The sequence below is a fragment of the Rattus norvegicus genome, chromosome 2 (genome assembly GCF_036323735.1).
Source record: "Rattus norvegicus strain BN/NHsdMcwi chromosome 2, GRCr8, whole genome shotgun sequence".
In the NCBI taxonomy this organism is placed as follows: Eukaryota; Metazoa; Chordata; class Mammalia; order Rodentia; family Muridae; genus Rattus; species Rattus norvegicus.
In genome coordinates this window covers 173,347,338-173,362,557 of record NC_086020.1, presented here as the reverse complement: position 1 = coordinate 173,362,557, position 15,220 = coordinate 173,347,338, and the positions used below count along the sequence as shown (strand labels likewise).

At 46.0% G+C, this 15,220-nt stretch overlaps 1 protein-coding gene across 3 annotated transcripts in view; it reads left to right on the top strand.

Moving 5' to 3' along the window:
• Fhip1a (FHF complex subunit HOOK interacting protein 1A) overlaps positions 1–15,220 on the top strand; it is a 170,263-nt gene that overhangs the window by 126,957 nt on the left and 28,086 nt on the right. For 2 of the 3 annotated variants that reach the window (XM_039102756.2, XM_039102754.2), the window contains one exon: positions 13,659–13,826. In XM_039102756.2, the coding sequence (XP_038958684.1) occupies positions 13,659–13,826 (168 nt within the window). 3 annotated transcript variants of the gene reach the window in all.

The window sequence follows — 15,220 nt, the reverse complement described above, 5'->3', positions numbered from 1 at the left end:
CTTACCTAGGAAGCGCAAGGCCCTGGGTTCGGTCCCCAGCTCTGGAAAAAAAAAGAACCAAAAAAAAAAAAAAGAATTCATTTTAAAAAAAAGAATGGTTGTGGGAGAAACAAGGCTTCTTCCTGGTTGTAGGCCGTCTGTCAGATATACGGCCTTAGATTAGCCCTCGAAGAGTTAGTGGGAAGCTCAATGATTGCATTAAATGGTCCAGTGAGCCTTTCAAGGTATGTTTCTGTTATCTTACAGAGCCTAACAGCTACGGTTTTGTCCAGTTCTATGGCAAAATGCTCTACATGGACGCTTCTGCCATACCTCACTGCTGCCCTTCTTGTATTGTGTGTGTGAATGCACTGTGGAGGATTTACGGGTGTGTGAGCTTGTGCTATACCTGTAGCTACTGAGACAACAAAAGTGTCTTGGCCTGCCCGGGGCCCCAGATACTAAGCATTAAATGCAAGTGTCTTCTCACTGCACGCCATCTTATACTACCCCACAATGCTACCTTAAGTCGTTACCCAGCGTCCCTCAGAGGATCTCAGCTCAGAAAGAAAGCTCACTTGTATTCTCTGATCAGTAAACCTCAAGGGCAGTTACCACAGTACTTAGTCACCAGGGCAAGCCATTATAAACTAGGTTCCTCAAGAGGACAACAGCTTGTATGGGGGCTAGAAGAGGAGCAGATAGCTCTCTGCCAGGATGACCCAACACCAGGAGCTGGGATAGATGAAAGACGAGAGCTGGCTAGCCAGCTCCTGGCACCTACATGCTGGGCGACGGCATCTTTACTTGTGTGGAGTGGTGTGGAGTGTAGTGCAGTGTGGCATAGTGTGGTGTGATGAGTGGGGTGGTGTGCTGTGTGATGTAGTATTGTGTTGTGTAGTGTGGCATTGTGTTTCTTAAGGTCCTCGATGATTGTGTTTATTTTTTATAGAGAAATTGCAGTCATAACTAAACATGCTATTTTGGTTATTTGTGTTACTTTCTTTCCATTAAATTTAAAACTTTTCTAGAATTCTTATGAAACTAAATATTAGTATTGATTCTTATTTGTTAGCAGAAAACTCAGTAGGGAATGTTATACAGATACAATGTTTTAAAGAGTCACACATTAATGAGTTATAAAGTCAGCTTGATAGGTCATGGCTAGCATTTAAAATAGAAGCAAGTAATAAATATCAGAATGCACACCGTGCTTATCCCTGGCGAGCACCGTGTGCTGGGCCATGTGCTTTTTACGATGAGTCAGGGTGTAATCAATCTTGGAGGGACTGCTGTCATGCGTCTGAGGGGAGGGACTGATGTCATGTGTCTGAGGATTACTTGAAGGTGGGGTCACAGCAGCCATTCCACTTCTGCTTTATTATCAGCTGTCAGCGTTGGCTGCCCTTCTCTTATTATGAAACACTCATTTCATTAATTATTTCAGCACATTTATTTTGAGTACCCAGTATGTGCCAGGCAGTGCCTTAAATGCTGGGGAGGAGATCTCTGTTAACATTTACAATGCAAATCACCTTGGTTTAAGAGCAACCCCTGCATTGGTTTGCACAGATTAAGCTGTGGATCACAGAGACCTCCCTTCCCAGATCCTTTCCCACTCCTAGCATGGCTTCTATTTATAGACTATGTTCCTGATCAGAACACAGGCAGTAGCCACAGCCAGATGCAGAGGAAACCCGTTTTTAAACTACAAAGTCAGAGTTTCTTCTGAGGAAGGGGACTGAACTTGGGGAAAACGTTTCCTAGTGTCTCCCATAAATCCAGAGCTTCTTAGCTATTAGTGAATTGTGTTTCTCTTGATGGGAAGCTACAAGTCTCTGTGATTGTAGCTACAGGAGAGACCCAGGCACTGCAGAGCCATGGGCAGACCTGGGCAGGTTGTCTACTGCAGTCTACGGCACTGCAAGGAGAGATGAGCTCACACTTTCCTTGCCAGGCTTTATGCCTTGGTGAGGGGGCTGTCTCCACAGAAAGCAGAGGCAAATCTTTAAGGATTAAAAAGCACCCTCTCTTCTGACCAGACCATCGGCTAAACAGACCATGGGCTGGGGAGAGCTACCTCTATCCAAGGTAGCCCTTTCCCAAATAGCTGACATGAGTGCTCTGTCAGCTCAGAGGTGGGTGTCTCAGGAAGCCTGCCGGTGCCATTGAACAATTGCCCCCAGACGTGCCTGATTCTGTCCTGTCAGCTCCAGGTCTTCTTGCCTGGTCTTACCATGTTTTAGACTCACAGAAGTTAGGTGACCAAGTGTATCTTCTGTCTTCCCACACAGATGAGCACAGAGTTCTGTTTTAGAGTCTGAGGCGGGCAGTGCCATTCTATCTGCCGTGCTCTCTTTGTAGGAGAAGAAATTAAACTTCCAGTGACTTCTGATTTGAACTGAGAAATTAGATTTCTCTCTTTAATCCCAATGAGTGCACGGAGGGCCTCCCTCTCCCTCACACAGAAGACACAAAACAAGACTTACACAAAACCCCCGCCTTATCCATGGAAGCCGGGTGGTGGTCACCTCAGAAACAAGAGGGAAAGAGCTGCTCCGAAGTTTGGGGTGAATCATTTATTCTTCCCCAATGCACCATCCCAAGAGAGTGTTTGAAATTGATCAGCAGAAAACGTCCTGTGAGTTTATCTTCGGGCGAGTTGTAAGAAAATGGAGGGTGAGGAGCCCAGCCGAGGGGTGTTGCCTGCTTGTTACTATCTTGCCTTGGTTGTCTCTTGCCCCATGCTGGCTCCCTGTAGGAAATGTTGCCCCTTGTTTCTGTTTGACTTGCATCCTGATGAGATGCTCTGCTGAGCCTATCCAGTGCCAGATGATGAGCAGGTTTGTGGATGACGGAAGGAAAACGACCACAATGACTGGAATTATTGAATTTGTTCTGACACACACGTGTGTGGTTTCGGTCTCTCCATTGTGTGGAGATTTCTTTGTGGTTCATGGAAAATAAGCCAGGAGTGAAATTTGTCTTTTGTTATCAGAGCTTGTTTTTGTTATAGTTTTTGTGCCTGGGAAAATTGGTCTAAATATAAAATTCTGCCCCAAAATGATGCACTTAGCCCAGCAGGCAGATAGAGTCCGGGGAGAAAGTGCAGGCACAGGATGCGACCCTGCCTTCTGTAGTCTGCTGCCTGAGACCTTAGCCCAGACATTCCCCTTCCACCCGTGAGTTGGGAATCAGCCTTACCAGGATTAAATAGGGCTGTCATGTTAATCTGGAATAGACATGAGGGAAAGCCTGAGGAAGCATCTCTTTTCCCCAGTGGATCACTCCTGAGTTAGGCTTTGTGTTTTCAGTGAAGTAGTATTCACTATACATGGAAATTTTCCGTTACTCAGATAATCAGCAGATGAACCTACCTACCAGTGAGGCACCGCGACGCCAAGCTTTCTTTCTGTTTCTTCTTTTATAGCAGATCTCCCCATGCCCATCTCAGTCTATTGAGTATGTTCTGAGCACTTGACCGCACCGTGTTCTTTGAGAACTGGCTCAGTAGGTCAGATGTCCGTGTTTCTGCAGAAAGTCGGCAGTCCTAGAAGAAGGATAAATATATGAAGAAAACTGAAAATGACACTGATTTATCTGGAAAAATGGAGGTGAAGAAGATTGGTATAAGAAGAAAGTTGCATTTGGGCCACACTTAGCAGCCATATTGCTGGCTCTGTTGTCCAGCCTCAGATTACCTTTCTTCTTTAACCCTGTTCCTGGAGGAACTGCCTTTCTAGGGAGTCAGTTCTCAAAAGATCACAGGGAAGCCACAAAATAATATACTCAGCAGATTCCTTCAATATACGGGAAACATTCAGCAGCTGAGGGACAATGATGTTCTTACCACTTCTCATGCTGAAAATAGTAAACTTGAGTCCAGGATCCAGAGTGTTTCTCAGTTAGTAAACAAGAAAGGGCTGGAGGGCGCTGTGTTTGGAACAGTTCTCCCGTCTTTGCTTTTGACTTACTCCCACCCCGGTCTCCTCACTAATTCTGGCCTCAGAGTTAGACTGTGAAGTTCACTCTGACATACTATTTGGAGTATGCCCTCCCTCCTTCCTCCTCCTTTCTCCTTTCTGTACTGGCTGGCCTAAATTCCTATGTAACCCAGGCTAGTCTCTTTGAACTCACATCCTCTGCCCTGGCCTCCCACGTGCTAGCATTACAGGCATGTGACATCATTCTTGGCTTGCAGTACCTCAGTAGCCAAACTCTATTAGATGAAGTTTAGTTACACTGAATCATATATTAAATTATAGTCTGGTAAATCACATTGAAGCTAGGGGGTATAAATAATATGCATGTGGTGCCGGATAAGAAGCTTTGAAATTAGCCCTTTGCTAATTTCTTCAGAGAGTTGGGGGTTGGATTGTGGTTTATGATGGGCAAGGGAAAAACAAAACCATGTTGGTGTTATAAGGATGGCTTGGGCACCTCTCATGTGAGCAGAGGCCTCTAAGACACGGCCATTGTTTGTTGGCAATAAAAACATTATTTCTCTCTAAATTATTGTTTAACTGGTCCTGTGGGATTAGAATGATCTGTAAATAGATGCCCATGGCAAATAGGAAAAAAAAATAATGTTTTAGAGAATCCCGTGTCCCATGTAAGACCATCGTTTCTTAGGATACATTTAGAGTCCCCTGATTTCTTCTGTCGCAGCCCCCTCCTAATTCTGTAAAGTACTGACAAGGGAGCAGGAGAGGAGGGAGACAGAAGAGCTCTCTTTCTGTATGAACTGCTGTACTTTCTCTCCACTGCTAAAGTGCACTTAGAGAAGCACATTTTGTTTCATCTGTAACCGGTACCCCTGATTACCATACCCTCATTTAGATTGTTTTAAATGGACACCGCAGCTCAGAAAACGATAGTCACTTTTCCTGTTAGTCTTATCTGTGCATTTGTCTTTAATTCTCAAATACAAATAACTACCCCCATTTTACAGAGGAGGAAGAGATTAAATGGCACCGTGCAGTTCATATAGTAAAAAACGTTAGGTTTGAGCCTGAGTCTGCCCACCTGAAAATTCTGTGCTCTTTCTGAAGTCCACTGTCTGTCCAGGGCTGGCCATCATTCTCTCCGAGGCTCACATGACTCCTTAACTCCTGGTTCAGATCTAAGTCCCGGTCTCAGATTGCCCAGTGTTCTGGCCTTTGTGTACAACACTTAGAATAGTGTTTGGGCTGTCTTTCCATCCCCACCACTAAGTGCTGAATTTTCAATGTGTTCAACATATGTTTGTTGAAGAGGGCTGGCCATTCCTTCAATGTGGGTGAAGTTAGGAACCCCGGAAGGTGCTGTATCCATGACGGTGCAGTATGCACAGCAGGCCACCTTTATCTACACTGAAAACAGAGTGGGGTGTAGAGAACAGGTTGATCAGATCCCAGATAATGAAGGTATATGTGGACTGAAGTGGTCGGAAAGAACAATGTTAATCTGTGTACCTCCAGTTTGGGTCAGCTGAGACCAGAATTGCCTTAGTGAGGGAACCTCTAGCCTTGAGAGACCCACACTGCCCCCTGGAGTGTGTCTCAGTGCCCCAACCCTACTTTCCATTGGGTAGATGGAGAGGTATTCACCATGCAGGGACTGTTTCCTTCTTCCGCCAGGCAATGTAAGTTATACAGACACACAGACACATACAGACAGATATGTGTGTGTGTGTATGTGTGTGTGTGTGCACATTCATTTATTATATGTATTATTTGTGTGTCTGTGCACACAGGCATGCCATGTCCCAGTGTGGAGGCCAGAGAACAACTTGCAGGAGTCAGTTCTCTCCTCCTCCCATGTGGGTTCCTGGGATCAAAGTCAGGTGTCAGGCTTGGGAGTAAGCACCTTTACCCACTGAGTGTGCTGCCCCGGCTGGCATCTTTAATGCCTGTAAATGCAGGCAGAAGCAGGCTGAGACTGGCTTTTATTTTTAAAGTAGTTTCCTTAGAATATGTTGCAGACGCCCTCACTGTAGCCATCTCTCTCATTTCCTTCTTTCAAAAATATTTTTGGGAATACGTAACTCAATGATTTGAATGTCACCTCCATCCTTCTCTGCCTGCCTCTGGCAGTGGCATTAGTACACTGTATGGCCTTAAGGTGGAGGAGCAGAAGGGAGACAGGAGGGGGCCTGCAGGATTCATCGGCTCAGACTGTTTTCAGACCTTCAGTAATCGAATGCTTTCTGTCCTGAATTTTTGGCTGAAGTTTGGGGTGGGAACCAGATTATCTGTCTTCCCTTTTGTGCTTGAGTGTGTTTCTGGGTGGTCTGTGTTCTTAGAAGAAGGGGTGGCTGTGAAGGGCCGTCCAGCGGCTGCCCTTGGCTGCCCACAGTGGACAATCCTGCTGCCATTGGCTTGCTTCTCTGGCAGCAGCCAAGGAGCTCAGAATAGGTTCAGGAAAGACCTGCTCACTTCTGTTTCCTGTGATGTAGCAAGTGTCCCTTCTGCTCCTGGTCCTGTTTCTCCACACTGGTTAGAACCATGAGGTAGAAGTACTCATCATCGACCCATGGGACCAGCTAGTTAGTTTCCTCCTCTGACGTCAGCGAAAAAACCAAAGAAAGCTGGCTTCTACTTTATAGAGGATGTATGTCATAGTCACCTGACCCCCACTGCCTGCCACCCTCCTGAGTGACAGAAGGTAAGATCCATCTGTTTGCCCAATGCGACTGCATCACAAAGAAACACTGAGCAGGTGGGAAATTTATTTTTCAAGACACATATAAACCTGCCGCCGTTGCGGAAAGGACTCTGGTACTAATATAGATGCAAATGGAATCACCCAACTAGAGCTGATTACAGGAGGGTCAGGTGTCTCTCTGCTCAATTTCACTCCTATGCAGCACGATAACGTGCTGCGGCAACTGTGGGCATGACGGCTGGGCCTCTTTTTTCTGAGACAGAGTTTTGACTTTGTAGAAATAGAATGTGACATCCATACAGCTCCTTTTTAAAAGAAAACAAGCTGCCCATTTGGTCCATTTCTGAAAAACTTGAAATAATAATAATAATAATAATAATAATAATAATAATAATAATAATAAAATTTTAAAAAGATGCTTCTAGAGTAAGATAAGAAAGAACCAGGAGGACTGTAAATTCAGTTGCCATCCTGTTCAGAAAGCCAGGGGCAGACCTGAGCTCTTTGTAGCCTGGCGGGTAGGTGGGGCTGGCACAGCCGGTCAGAACTGTGTTAACGCAGTGTCTGTTGGATAGCTTTGCTTCTCAGTCAGGTTTTTGTACATGGGCATGTCGTGATTCCAGGGTATACCAGCAAAGCACCTGCATATAACGTATCGCGATTGTCTGTACTTCTAACAAACCTGTATGCCTAAGTTCCACAGAACAGTACTTGCCCTTACTACATGCAGGCTACACTAACATTTCTATTTGAAAATGGTCTAAACCATTAGGGAACCAGCCAATTGAAATCACTCGCCCAGTCTCAAGCTACATATTTTTTAGAACACACAACTTTAAGGGGCCGGCAAACACAGCTGACATGGAGAAAGAGCCAAACAAGGCCTAAAGGAAGATGGAGAAGTGGCTAAAGATTTCTTCAAAGGACGTTAGACATTAGTCAAAACTGAGTACCCAAGGCAGGCCTTGGTCCTACCACTTGGCCTGGGAGCAGGCAGGGGAGTGCCTAGGTGGCAGGAGCAGGAGCATTCCGAGGTTTACAGCTGCCTTTATCTTACCTTTAGGGAGCTGGTGGGATTTGAGTTTTCACTATGCTTCTTGAGTCATTACTACCCTACCCTAAATATGAAATAGCATTCTCGACCTACGCCTGTGTATAGACATTGTTGATTTGAATGACGAGTAGATTGGTATAGCTGGCTATTTCTGTGTGAGTTGGTAGTTGCCCACCGCCCTTTATAGAACAAGGTGGGTACTGATAACCTTCTGAGGCAAAAGGCCCTTCTGAAGTTCCAGCTGGGTGTCCTTCACCACTGCCACTTCTGTGTCCTGCTGATGCTGCGCTGGGCCCTAGCAGAAGGCTCCATTGCGCATTCCTCAGGCGAAGTGACTGTCATCTGTGGCTATGGTTAGCTTTCAAGTGATCACACTTAGGCTCTTAGTCTTATCCTCATTAAGGACGCTGTCTATCTGGGAGGATTAGAAGAAGTTTCTGAGAGAATGATAATGGGGCAAAAAAAGATTTTCTGGGATAAAAGGCTCTGAAGTATACAGTGGGGAAGAGCTGGAGGAAGGGAGCTAGGTCTCCCTCGTTGGGGTGTTAGTTTAAGGTAAGTGTGACCTCAATCTGTAAAGAGTTTACAAGTGATATTTAATGGGATTGGGCTGTTAATATTTATAGCATGTTATGTAAATGCTGCCCCCCAAGTGCTTCCTTAAATCCTCTTAGCTTATTAATGACAGCTTTGATTTCTAAAAGGAAATAAAATCTTTTCATTTATCCAGCCTAAGAGTAGTAAACAATAGCAGCCCCACACCCCTTTCATGTTGGCCCCTGAGGATGGACTTGGATCCTTTCGAGTTGATCGCTGGGTTTTGGAGCTTAGCAAGGTCACATGTGACCCAGTGGGGAAGCTGCTGCTGCTGCAAAAGCAGCTTCTGGGTTCTCAGGCCATTCCAGGCAGGCAGCGCTTGGTAAAGTACTGAGGAAGCTAACCATCCGGAATGGTCTGGCTCCCGACTCTTTTCCACTTAGGTGTTTTGCCTTCATCCTTTGGGTTGAGGTTTTCAACTGACCCTGATGTTGTAGTTAAGGGGATGTGCATAGTGGGGCCCCTTGTTTGAAGCTGAGAGCTGTTAGTGGCATTAGTTTTGGAGCTCCTCACTAAAAATGTATCTACACACCTGTGGTCGTAATGCTTTAGAAACTGAGGCAGGAGGATTACAGTTTAGAGGTCATCAATTGGGAGGCTGAGTCAGGAAGACTATTAGAGTTTACTTGGTTCATGCAGGGAGGCCTAGGCCAAAAGCTAAGGGATGGCATGGTGGACAATGGGCCAGGGTCGAGTAGAATTTCATCCACAGAGGCACTTGTGCATGCACACACACATACACACACACACATGTACACATACACACACACACACACACACACACACACACACACACACACACACACACACGAAAAAGAGAAACAGCAAAGAGGAAAGGCAGATGGAAAAGCATCCATTCCCTGTGCCTCCAGGACACAGGTAGAGCAAGACTTCTTCGATGTTTGCTCATCGCAGTTCCTTTTGCCCGGGTTTTACCTGACCCCGGATATAGGCGCACTCTTTATTTTCCTCAGTGACATAACCAGCAAGAAACAGCTAGAGGGGAGATGGGCTTGTTTTGGCTTATAGTTAGGATGGTACACAGCCCATCGTGGTGGGAAGTGTGGCAGCAGAAGAGTCAGTCACATAGCATTTGCAGGAAGAAGAAGAGAGAAGGCAGAGTCAGGGCTCGGTTCTGTAACTCCAAGGCCTGCTGTCAGTGAGTGACTCTTCCAGTCAGACTCTGCCGCCTAAGTGGCACTGCCAACTAGACACCAAGTGTTGGGGGACAGTTCATTTTACTACCATAGGTATATAAAATAGATAAGCAAATCAAATGCTTATGTTAATAAATCATATTAAAATAAATTAAGATAAGACAATTATTTATCACACATATAATTTTGCCATTTATTAATACGAAATCAAAGTTGCATGCTGATGAATGGTCCTATTTATTTTTCCATAAAATATTAATTCTTGACTGAATATTTGATGCCACAGGATGTAGAACGTTTCCAGGGTGTTTCAGAGTTGATTGATGCTTTGATTTTATCATCGTCAGTTCTGAGAGTACCACTTCACATAAATACATGGCACAAAGTGGTGGCAGGGTGGCTTAGGATCGTTTCAGAAATTGTTAGAAATCCTAACCTAATGCTGATTAAAAGTTTAACAAATTTTCTGAGTTCTGTGGACCTCACGTTAACAACTCAAATGGCAGAGTCTACCATAAGCAAGCGTTCTACTGCAGTGCAGTCCAAATGTGCCGTACTCACGCGCTGAGGGTACAACAGGAAATACCGTCAGCCTTCCTAAGACAGACTGTGGTGCATCCCTAAGGGCCGGAGCAGCATCGCCACAGTTCATAATGATTGCCAGTGCAGAATCCGAGCAGAGTTTCTTGGCCTTGTGTGGCACGACAGCATACGATCCCCATGGTAAGTGTTTAAAACCAAGGCTGCAGTGAACTTTCAGAGTACAAGAGTGAGTCATGCCAAAAGCACCTCAGATTGATTACAGATTTTATTTTAAATTCCTTTGCTGGCTATGTATTCAGAATCCCTTTATTATTCCATATTTTTCCCTATCTCCATATTTATTTATGGGGTCCCAGCCACAGTTTACAAAGCTGGGGTGCAGAGGATATGGGAGAACTGTTATGTTCAACTCTGGTATACATCAGTTGCTGGCCTTGACGGGTAGCTGCCATTCACCCGAGAGGAGGTCCTCTGTGTGCTTAGCTTTGTGTGCAGTGGGGTGACTGGGTGTGAATTGCAAGGCAGCTTTAGCTGTGTCCCATGCAACCGCAGAACACGCCAAGCCATTGCAGCTATCTGCAGAGGCAGGGCAGCTTGTGAGGTGCACTTTCTCCGTGCAGTTTCCTTCCCCAGAGTCGATGCTCCTCTGATTCCTCCTCCTTTATTATATTTGGGTTACAGAGAGCCCATTAAAGTGGACGTCATGTGCTGTTCTGAATGCTTGTGTGCTCACAGCTAAGAGGAAGGAGGGTGTTTGCACTCCAGAGATGTGCCCCCGTGGGAGTTCCAGCAGATTCTGAAAGAGTAAATTCAAATGGCCTTCATTACCATAAAGTCCATTATTTATTAGAATAAAGAAAGGAGACAGCCGATTTGGAATATTTTACCTACCTGGACTCATCTTTCCAGAACACAGCTGAGCACCAATAACTTATAAAAAGTAACTCAAACCACTCACCCGAGAACACCACGCCTGCATCCACAGTGAGGTTGTTCATGGCCTATCTACACTGATCCCAGAGCTCTGGATATCTGCAGTCTAAACTCGTCTGTGGGTTTTTAAAGCTGAAAATTAAAAGGAAAAGAGAAATGCAGTATAAAGGGAGTGGCCTTGGTACCATTACAGTGACAGTGAACACTCTTCCCTTTAATTAATTAATTGATTAGTTAATTAATCCACTTTACATCCTGGTCACAGCCCCTCCAGTCTCCTCTCACACGGCTCCTCCCCCTCCCCTCTCCCCTCCCCCTCACCCCGCCCCGTTCCAGCCTACCCTGACACATTAAGTCAATGTAGAACTAGGTACACCCTCTCCCACTGCAGCCAGACATGCAGTCCAGTTAGGGAAACAGAATCCATAGGTAAGCAACAGAGTTAGGGACAGACCCCGCTCCAGGGGGAAGCGTTTGAAGACCAAGCTGCACATCTGCTGCATATGTGTGTGGAGCCCAGGTCCAGCCCATGTATGCTCTTTGTTGGTGGTTCAGTCTCTGGCAGCCCCCAAGGGTCCAGGTTAGTTGACTCTGCTTGTCTTTTTATGGTGTCCCTAACCCTTCCGGGTCCCTCAGTCCTTCCCCCAACTCTTTAAGACTTCCCAAGCTTTAAGAATTCCCAGGTTTGGGGCTGGAGAGATGGCTCAGCGGTTGGGAGCACCCGGCTGCTCTTCCAGAGGTCCTGAGTTCAGTTCCCGGCGGCCGCATGGTGGCTCACAACCATCTGTGGAGAGATCCGATGCCCTCTTCTGGTGTGTCTGAGGACAGCTACAGTGTACTTATATATAATAAATGAATAGATCTTTAAAAAAAAAAAAAAGAATTCCCAGGTTTGGCTGTGGGTCTCTATATATGTATCATTCAGCTTTTGGGTAGAGCCTCTCAGAGGACAGTTATGCTCAACTCTTGTCTACAGATATAACAGTATCATTCACCGTGTCAGGGTTGGCTCTTGCCCATGGGATGGGTCTCAAGTCGGGCCGGTCATTAGTTGGCCATTCTCAGTCTCTGCTCCATCTTGTCCCTGAACTTCTTGTAAGCAGGACAAATTTTGGGTCGAAGGTTTTGTGGGTGGGTTGGTGTCCTTATATCTCTACTAGGCGTCCTGCCTGGCTATAGGCAGTGGCCCCTTCAGGCTCTATATCCCCCACTGCCAGGAGTCTCAGCTAGAGTCACCCTCATCGACTCTCTGGGGCCTCCCTCATCCCAGGTCTCTGGCACATCCTAGAGTGCCCACCCCACCCTCACCCCCACCCCAGCCCACCACACTACTACCTACCCACCTTGATTGAGGGAAGCAGGAGAGCTGGGGAGAGAGGGTTGGACAATGAACACTTTTAAGGGAGGGAGGGAGGAAAACAAACTAGAAAGAGGAGATGCACGCAGACAGCATTGCCATTTGCTCTGTGTAGAGTGGAGTATACTGGACGAGGCTAGGTGTTTGCAGCGTAAGGAAGCCCAGAGCATGAGCTGAGCATTGGCTGGTTTCAGTATATTTGAGGGTGGATATTTCTGTGCCCAACAGCGATATTAATAACCTGGCGATGACCTCTGAGATCAGCTGCGACATCTGCTTTTAGGAGAATAGAGAGCATGCAGTAGCTCTTAGAATCAAGGTTGAGGGGCTGAGGATGTGGCCATGCAATCACGAGGACCCAAGCTCAGCCCCCTACCATGTATGTAACATGCTAGGTCGCGGTGTGCATCGGTACCTCATGGCTAGGGTAGCAGACATGGGGGATTCCCAAAGGGCCATTCACCGTCCTAGTGGGATAAGTGGGCTTCGGGCTCAGTAAGGTACCCTTCCCCCAATTAAAAACCTGCAAGGTTTATGGTGATCAGAGGGTACACCTGACATTGACCTCTCCCCTCCACAAACACAACCACACAAACCCTCCATACACAAATGCCTAAGGCTAGCATTTTGATGCTTTAAGCCTCCAATCCTTAGCTCTGTGAAGAATCCAATTCAGGTCTGATTCATTGAAAGACTGACTTTTTTTCTATATAGGAAAAGCACATAGGTAGAAAATCTTAATTTGTACTATAAAAAAGACACCATTGCTCTATTAAGCAGTAAGTTCTTGTAGCACTTTGTAAATAATGCTTTATGTGCAGTACTCATTTATGAAAATATTGGCTTGCTGCTCTCCAGAAACGCATCTGAGAGAACATCTGCAGCACTCCATGTCTGCCCCTCTCCTTTGCAATTTATTATATTATCATTAAATTTGCCATAGCTTAGTCTCCTGAACGTAAAGAATGCTCTTACGTTTACAGCGCCTTGTACTTAGAGGATCCCAGTAAATGTTTATTGAAGGACTAATAATGAGACAGATTATACCGAACTTTCTAATTAATCCTTTATTAACCATATAAATACTTTTCATACTCTCCCGCACTATTTTCGAGTATGTACTAAAACGTTTATAGGGTTTAACTGCGTTTTGACTCGAGCTGTCGGAGCATATGGCTGCCTTCCCTCTTCCTTCCCCTTCCCGAGCTGCAGGGCGAGTGTTATGCACCATAGACATGTGGTTGGCTCCAGCTAAAGGTTCTCATGGCAGTGTGTGTCCCTGTGCTGAGTTGGGGTGTTGGGGTGGGTCTCTGTCAGTCTGAGAAGAAGCTCACCTGTGCTCCCTCAGCCATTGGCCCTGTGCTCACCTGTGCTTCCTCTGCCATTGGCCCAGGTGACGGTGGAGGAGGTCATGACCACAACCGCGTACCTGGACCTCTTCCTGCGCAGCATCTCTGAGCCGGCGCTCTTGGAGATCTTCCTCCGCTTCATCCTACTGCACCAACACGAGAATGTCCACATCCTCGACACCCTCACCAGCAGAATCAACACCCCTTTTCGGGTACGGAGAGCCTCTGAGGAAGGGGGTGCTCAGCTCAGAGTCCAGAGAAGAACGGTTTGGGGAATGAAATTATTGATATTCCCCTCCCTCCCTTCCTCCCTCCCTCCCTCCTCCCCTCCCTTCCCAGTCCCCCTGCAGCTGTTATCCTCTTTCTTTGTGGAGAGACGATTTGATAACAGTTTTTTCCTATCAGGTGTCCCTTTGTTAAGGAGGTGACACTGCCCCCCACGTCCCTTTTTTCTCTCTTTTTGTCTGTGTCAATGCTTTCTTGTGTGGAGCTGGCAAAATGCACTTCTGAAGGAGCAAGATTCTAAGGACATAGCGACTTAGGTGCAGGGTGAGCCAGGGAGCACAGTGGTCAGGGCGTGAGGTAGCTGGTCTCCCTCTGTCCGTTGTGTTTTGAAGTGAAAGTCCAGGAAACTGAGTTCGGAGCTCCACTCAACTCCAAAGATCTGTTAAACACGGTGCATGGCGCCCACGGCAGCAGTGCATCCGCCGCACGATGGCTGCGTCTGGTTCACTGCAGCCACTGTTTAAAAGAAAAGGTAAAATCTAACAATGCGACTTTGAGTTTACACTGTATGCGTGTGCTACGTGTTTAAAAATAATATCTCGGAGAGGAAGAAGAGAGAACAGAACTACACAGGAAGAGTATCTTTGTATTTTGTTTGAACTAATTTAGTAGAAGTCGAAGGTAGTGTCTGATAAATTTCCTGGAAGAAAAAAGCAGCCACTAAGGAAAAAATCTGTAAACTACACACACACACACACACACACACACACACACACACAAACACACCCCCCACACACACAGACACACAGACACACACATACAGACACACACATAGACACACACAGACACAGACACACACACACAGACACACACACACAGACACACACATACACACACAGACACACACATAGACACACACAGACACAGACACACACACACAGACACACACACACAGACACACACACACAGACACACACATACACACACAGACACACACACATACACAGACACACACACAGACACACACACAGACACACACATACAGACACACACATAGACACACACAGACACAGACACACAGACACACACAGACACACACACATACACAGACACACACACATACACAGACACACACACAGACACACACACACAGACACACACACATACACAGACACACACACATTACACAGACACACACACACATACACAGACACACACACACAGACACATACACACAGACACACACACTATTTTACACATATTTTGCATATATTATACATAACATATATTTGCATATATTATATATAACACACATATATCATACATAAGTACATGTATTGTGTGTATTTATAATATATGTGTACAGCTAAGAAGCACGAAT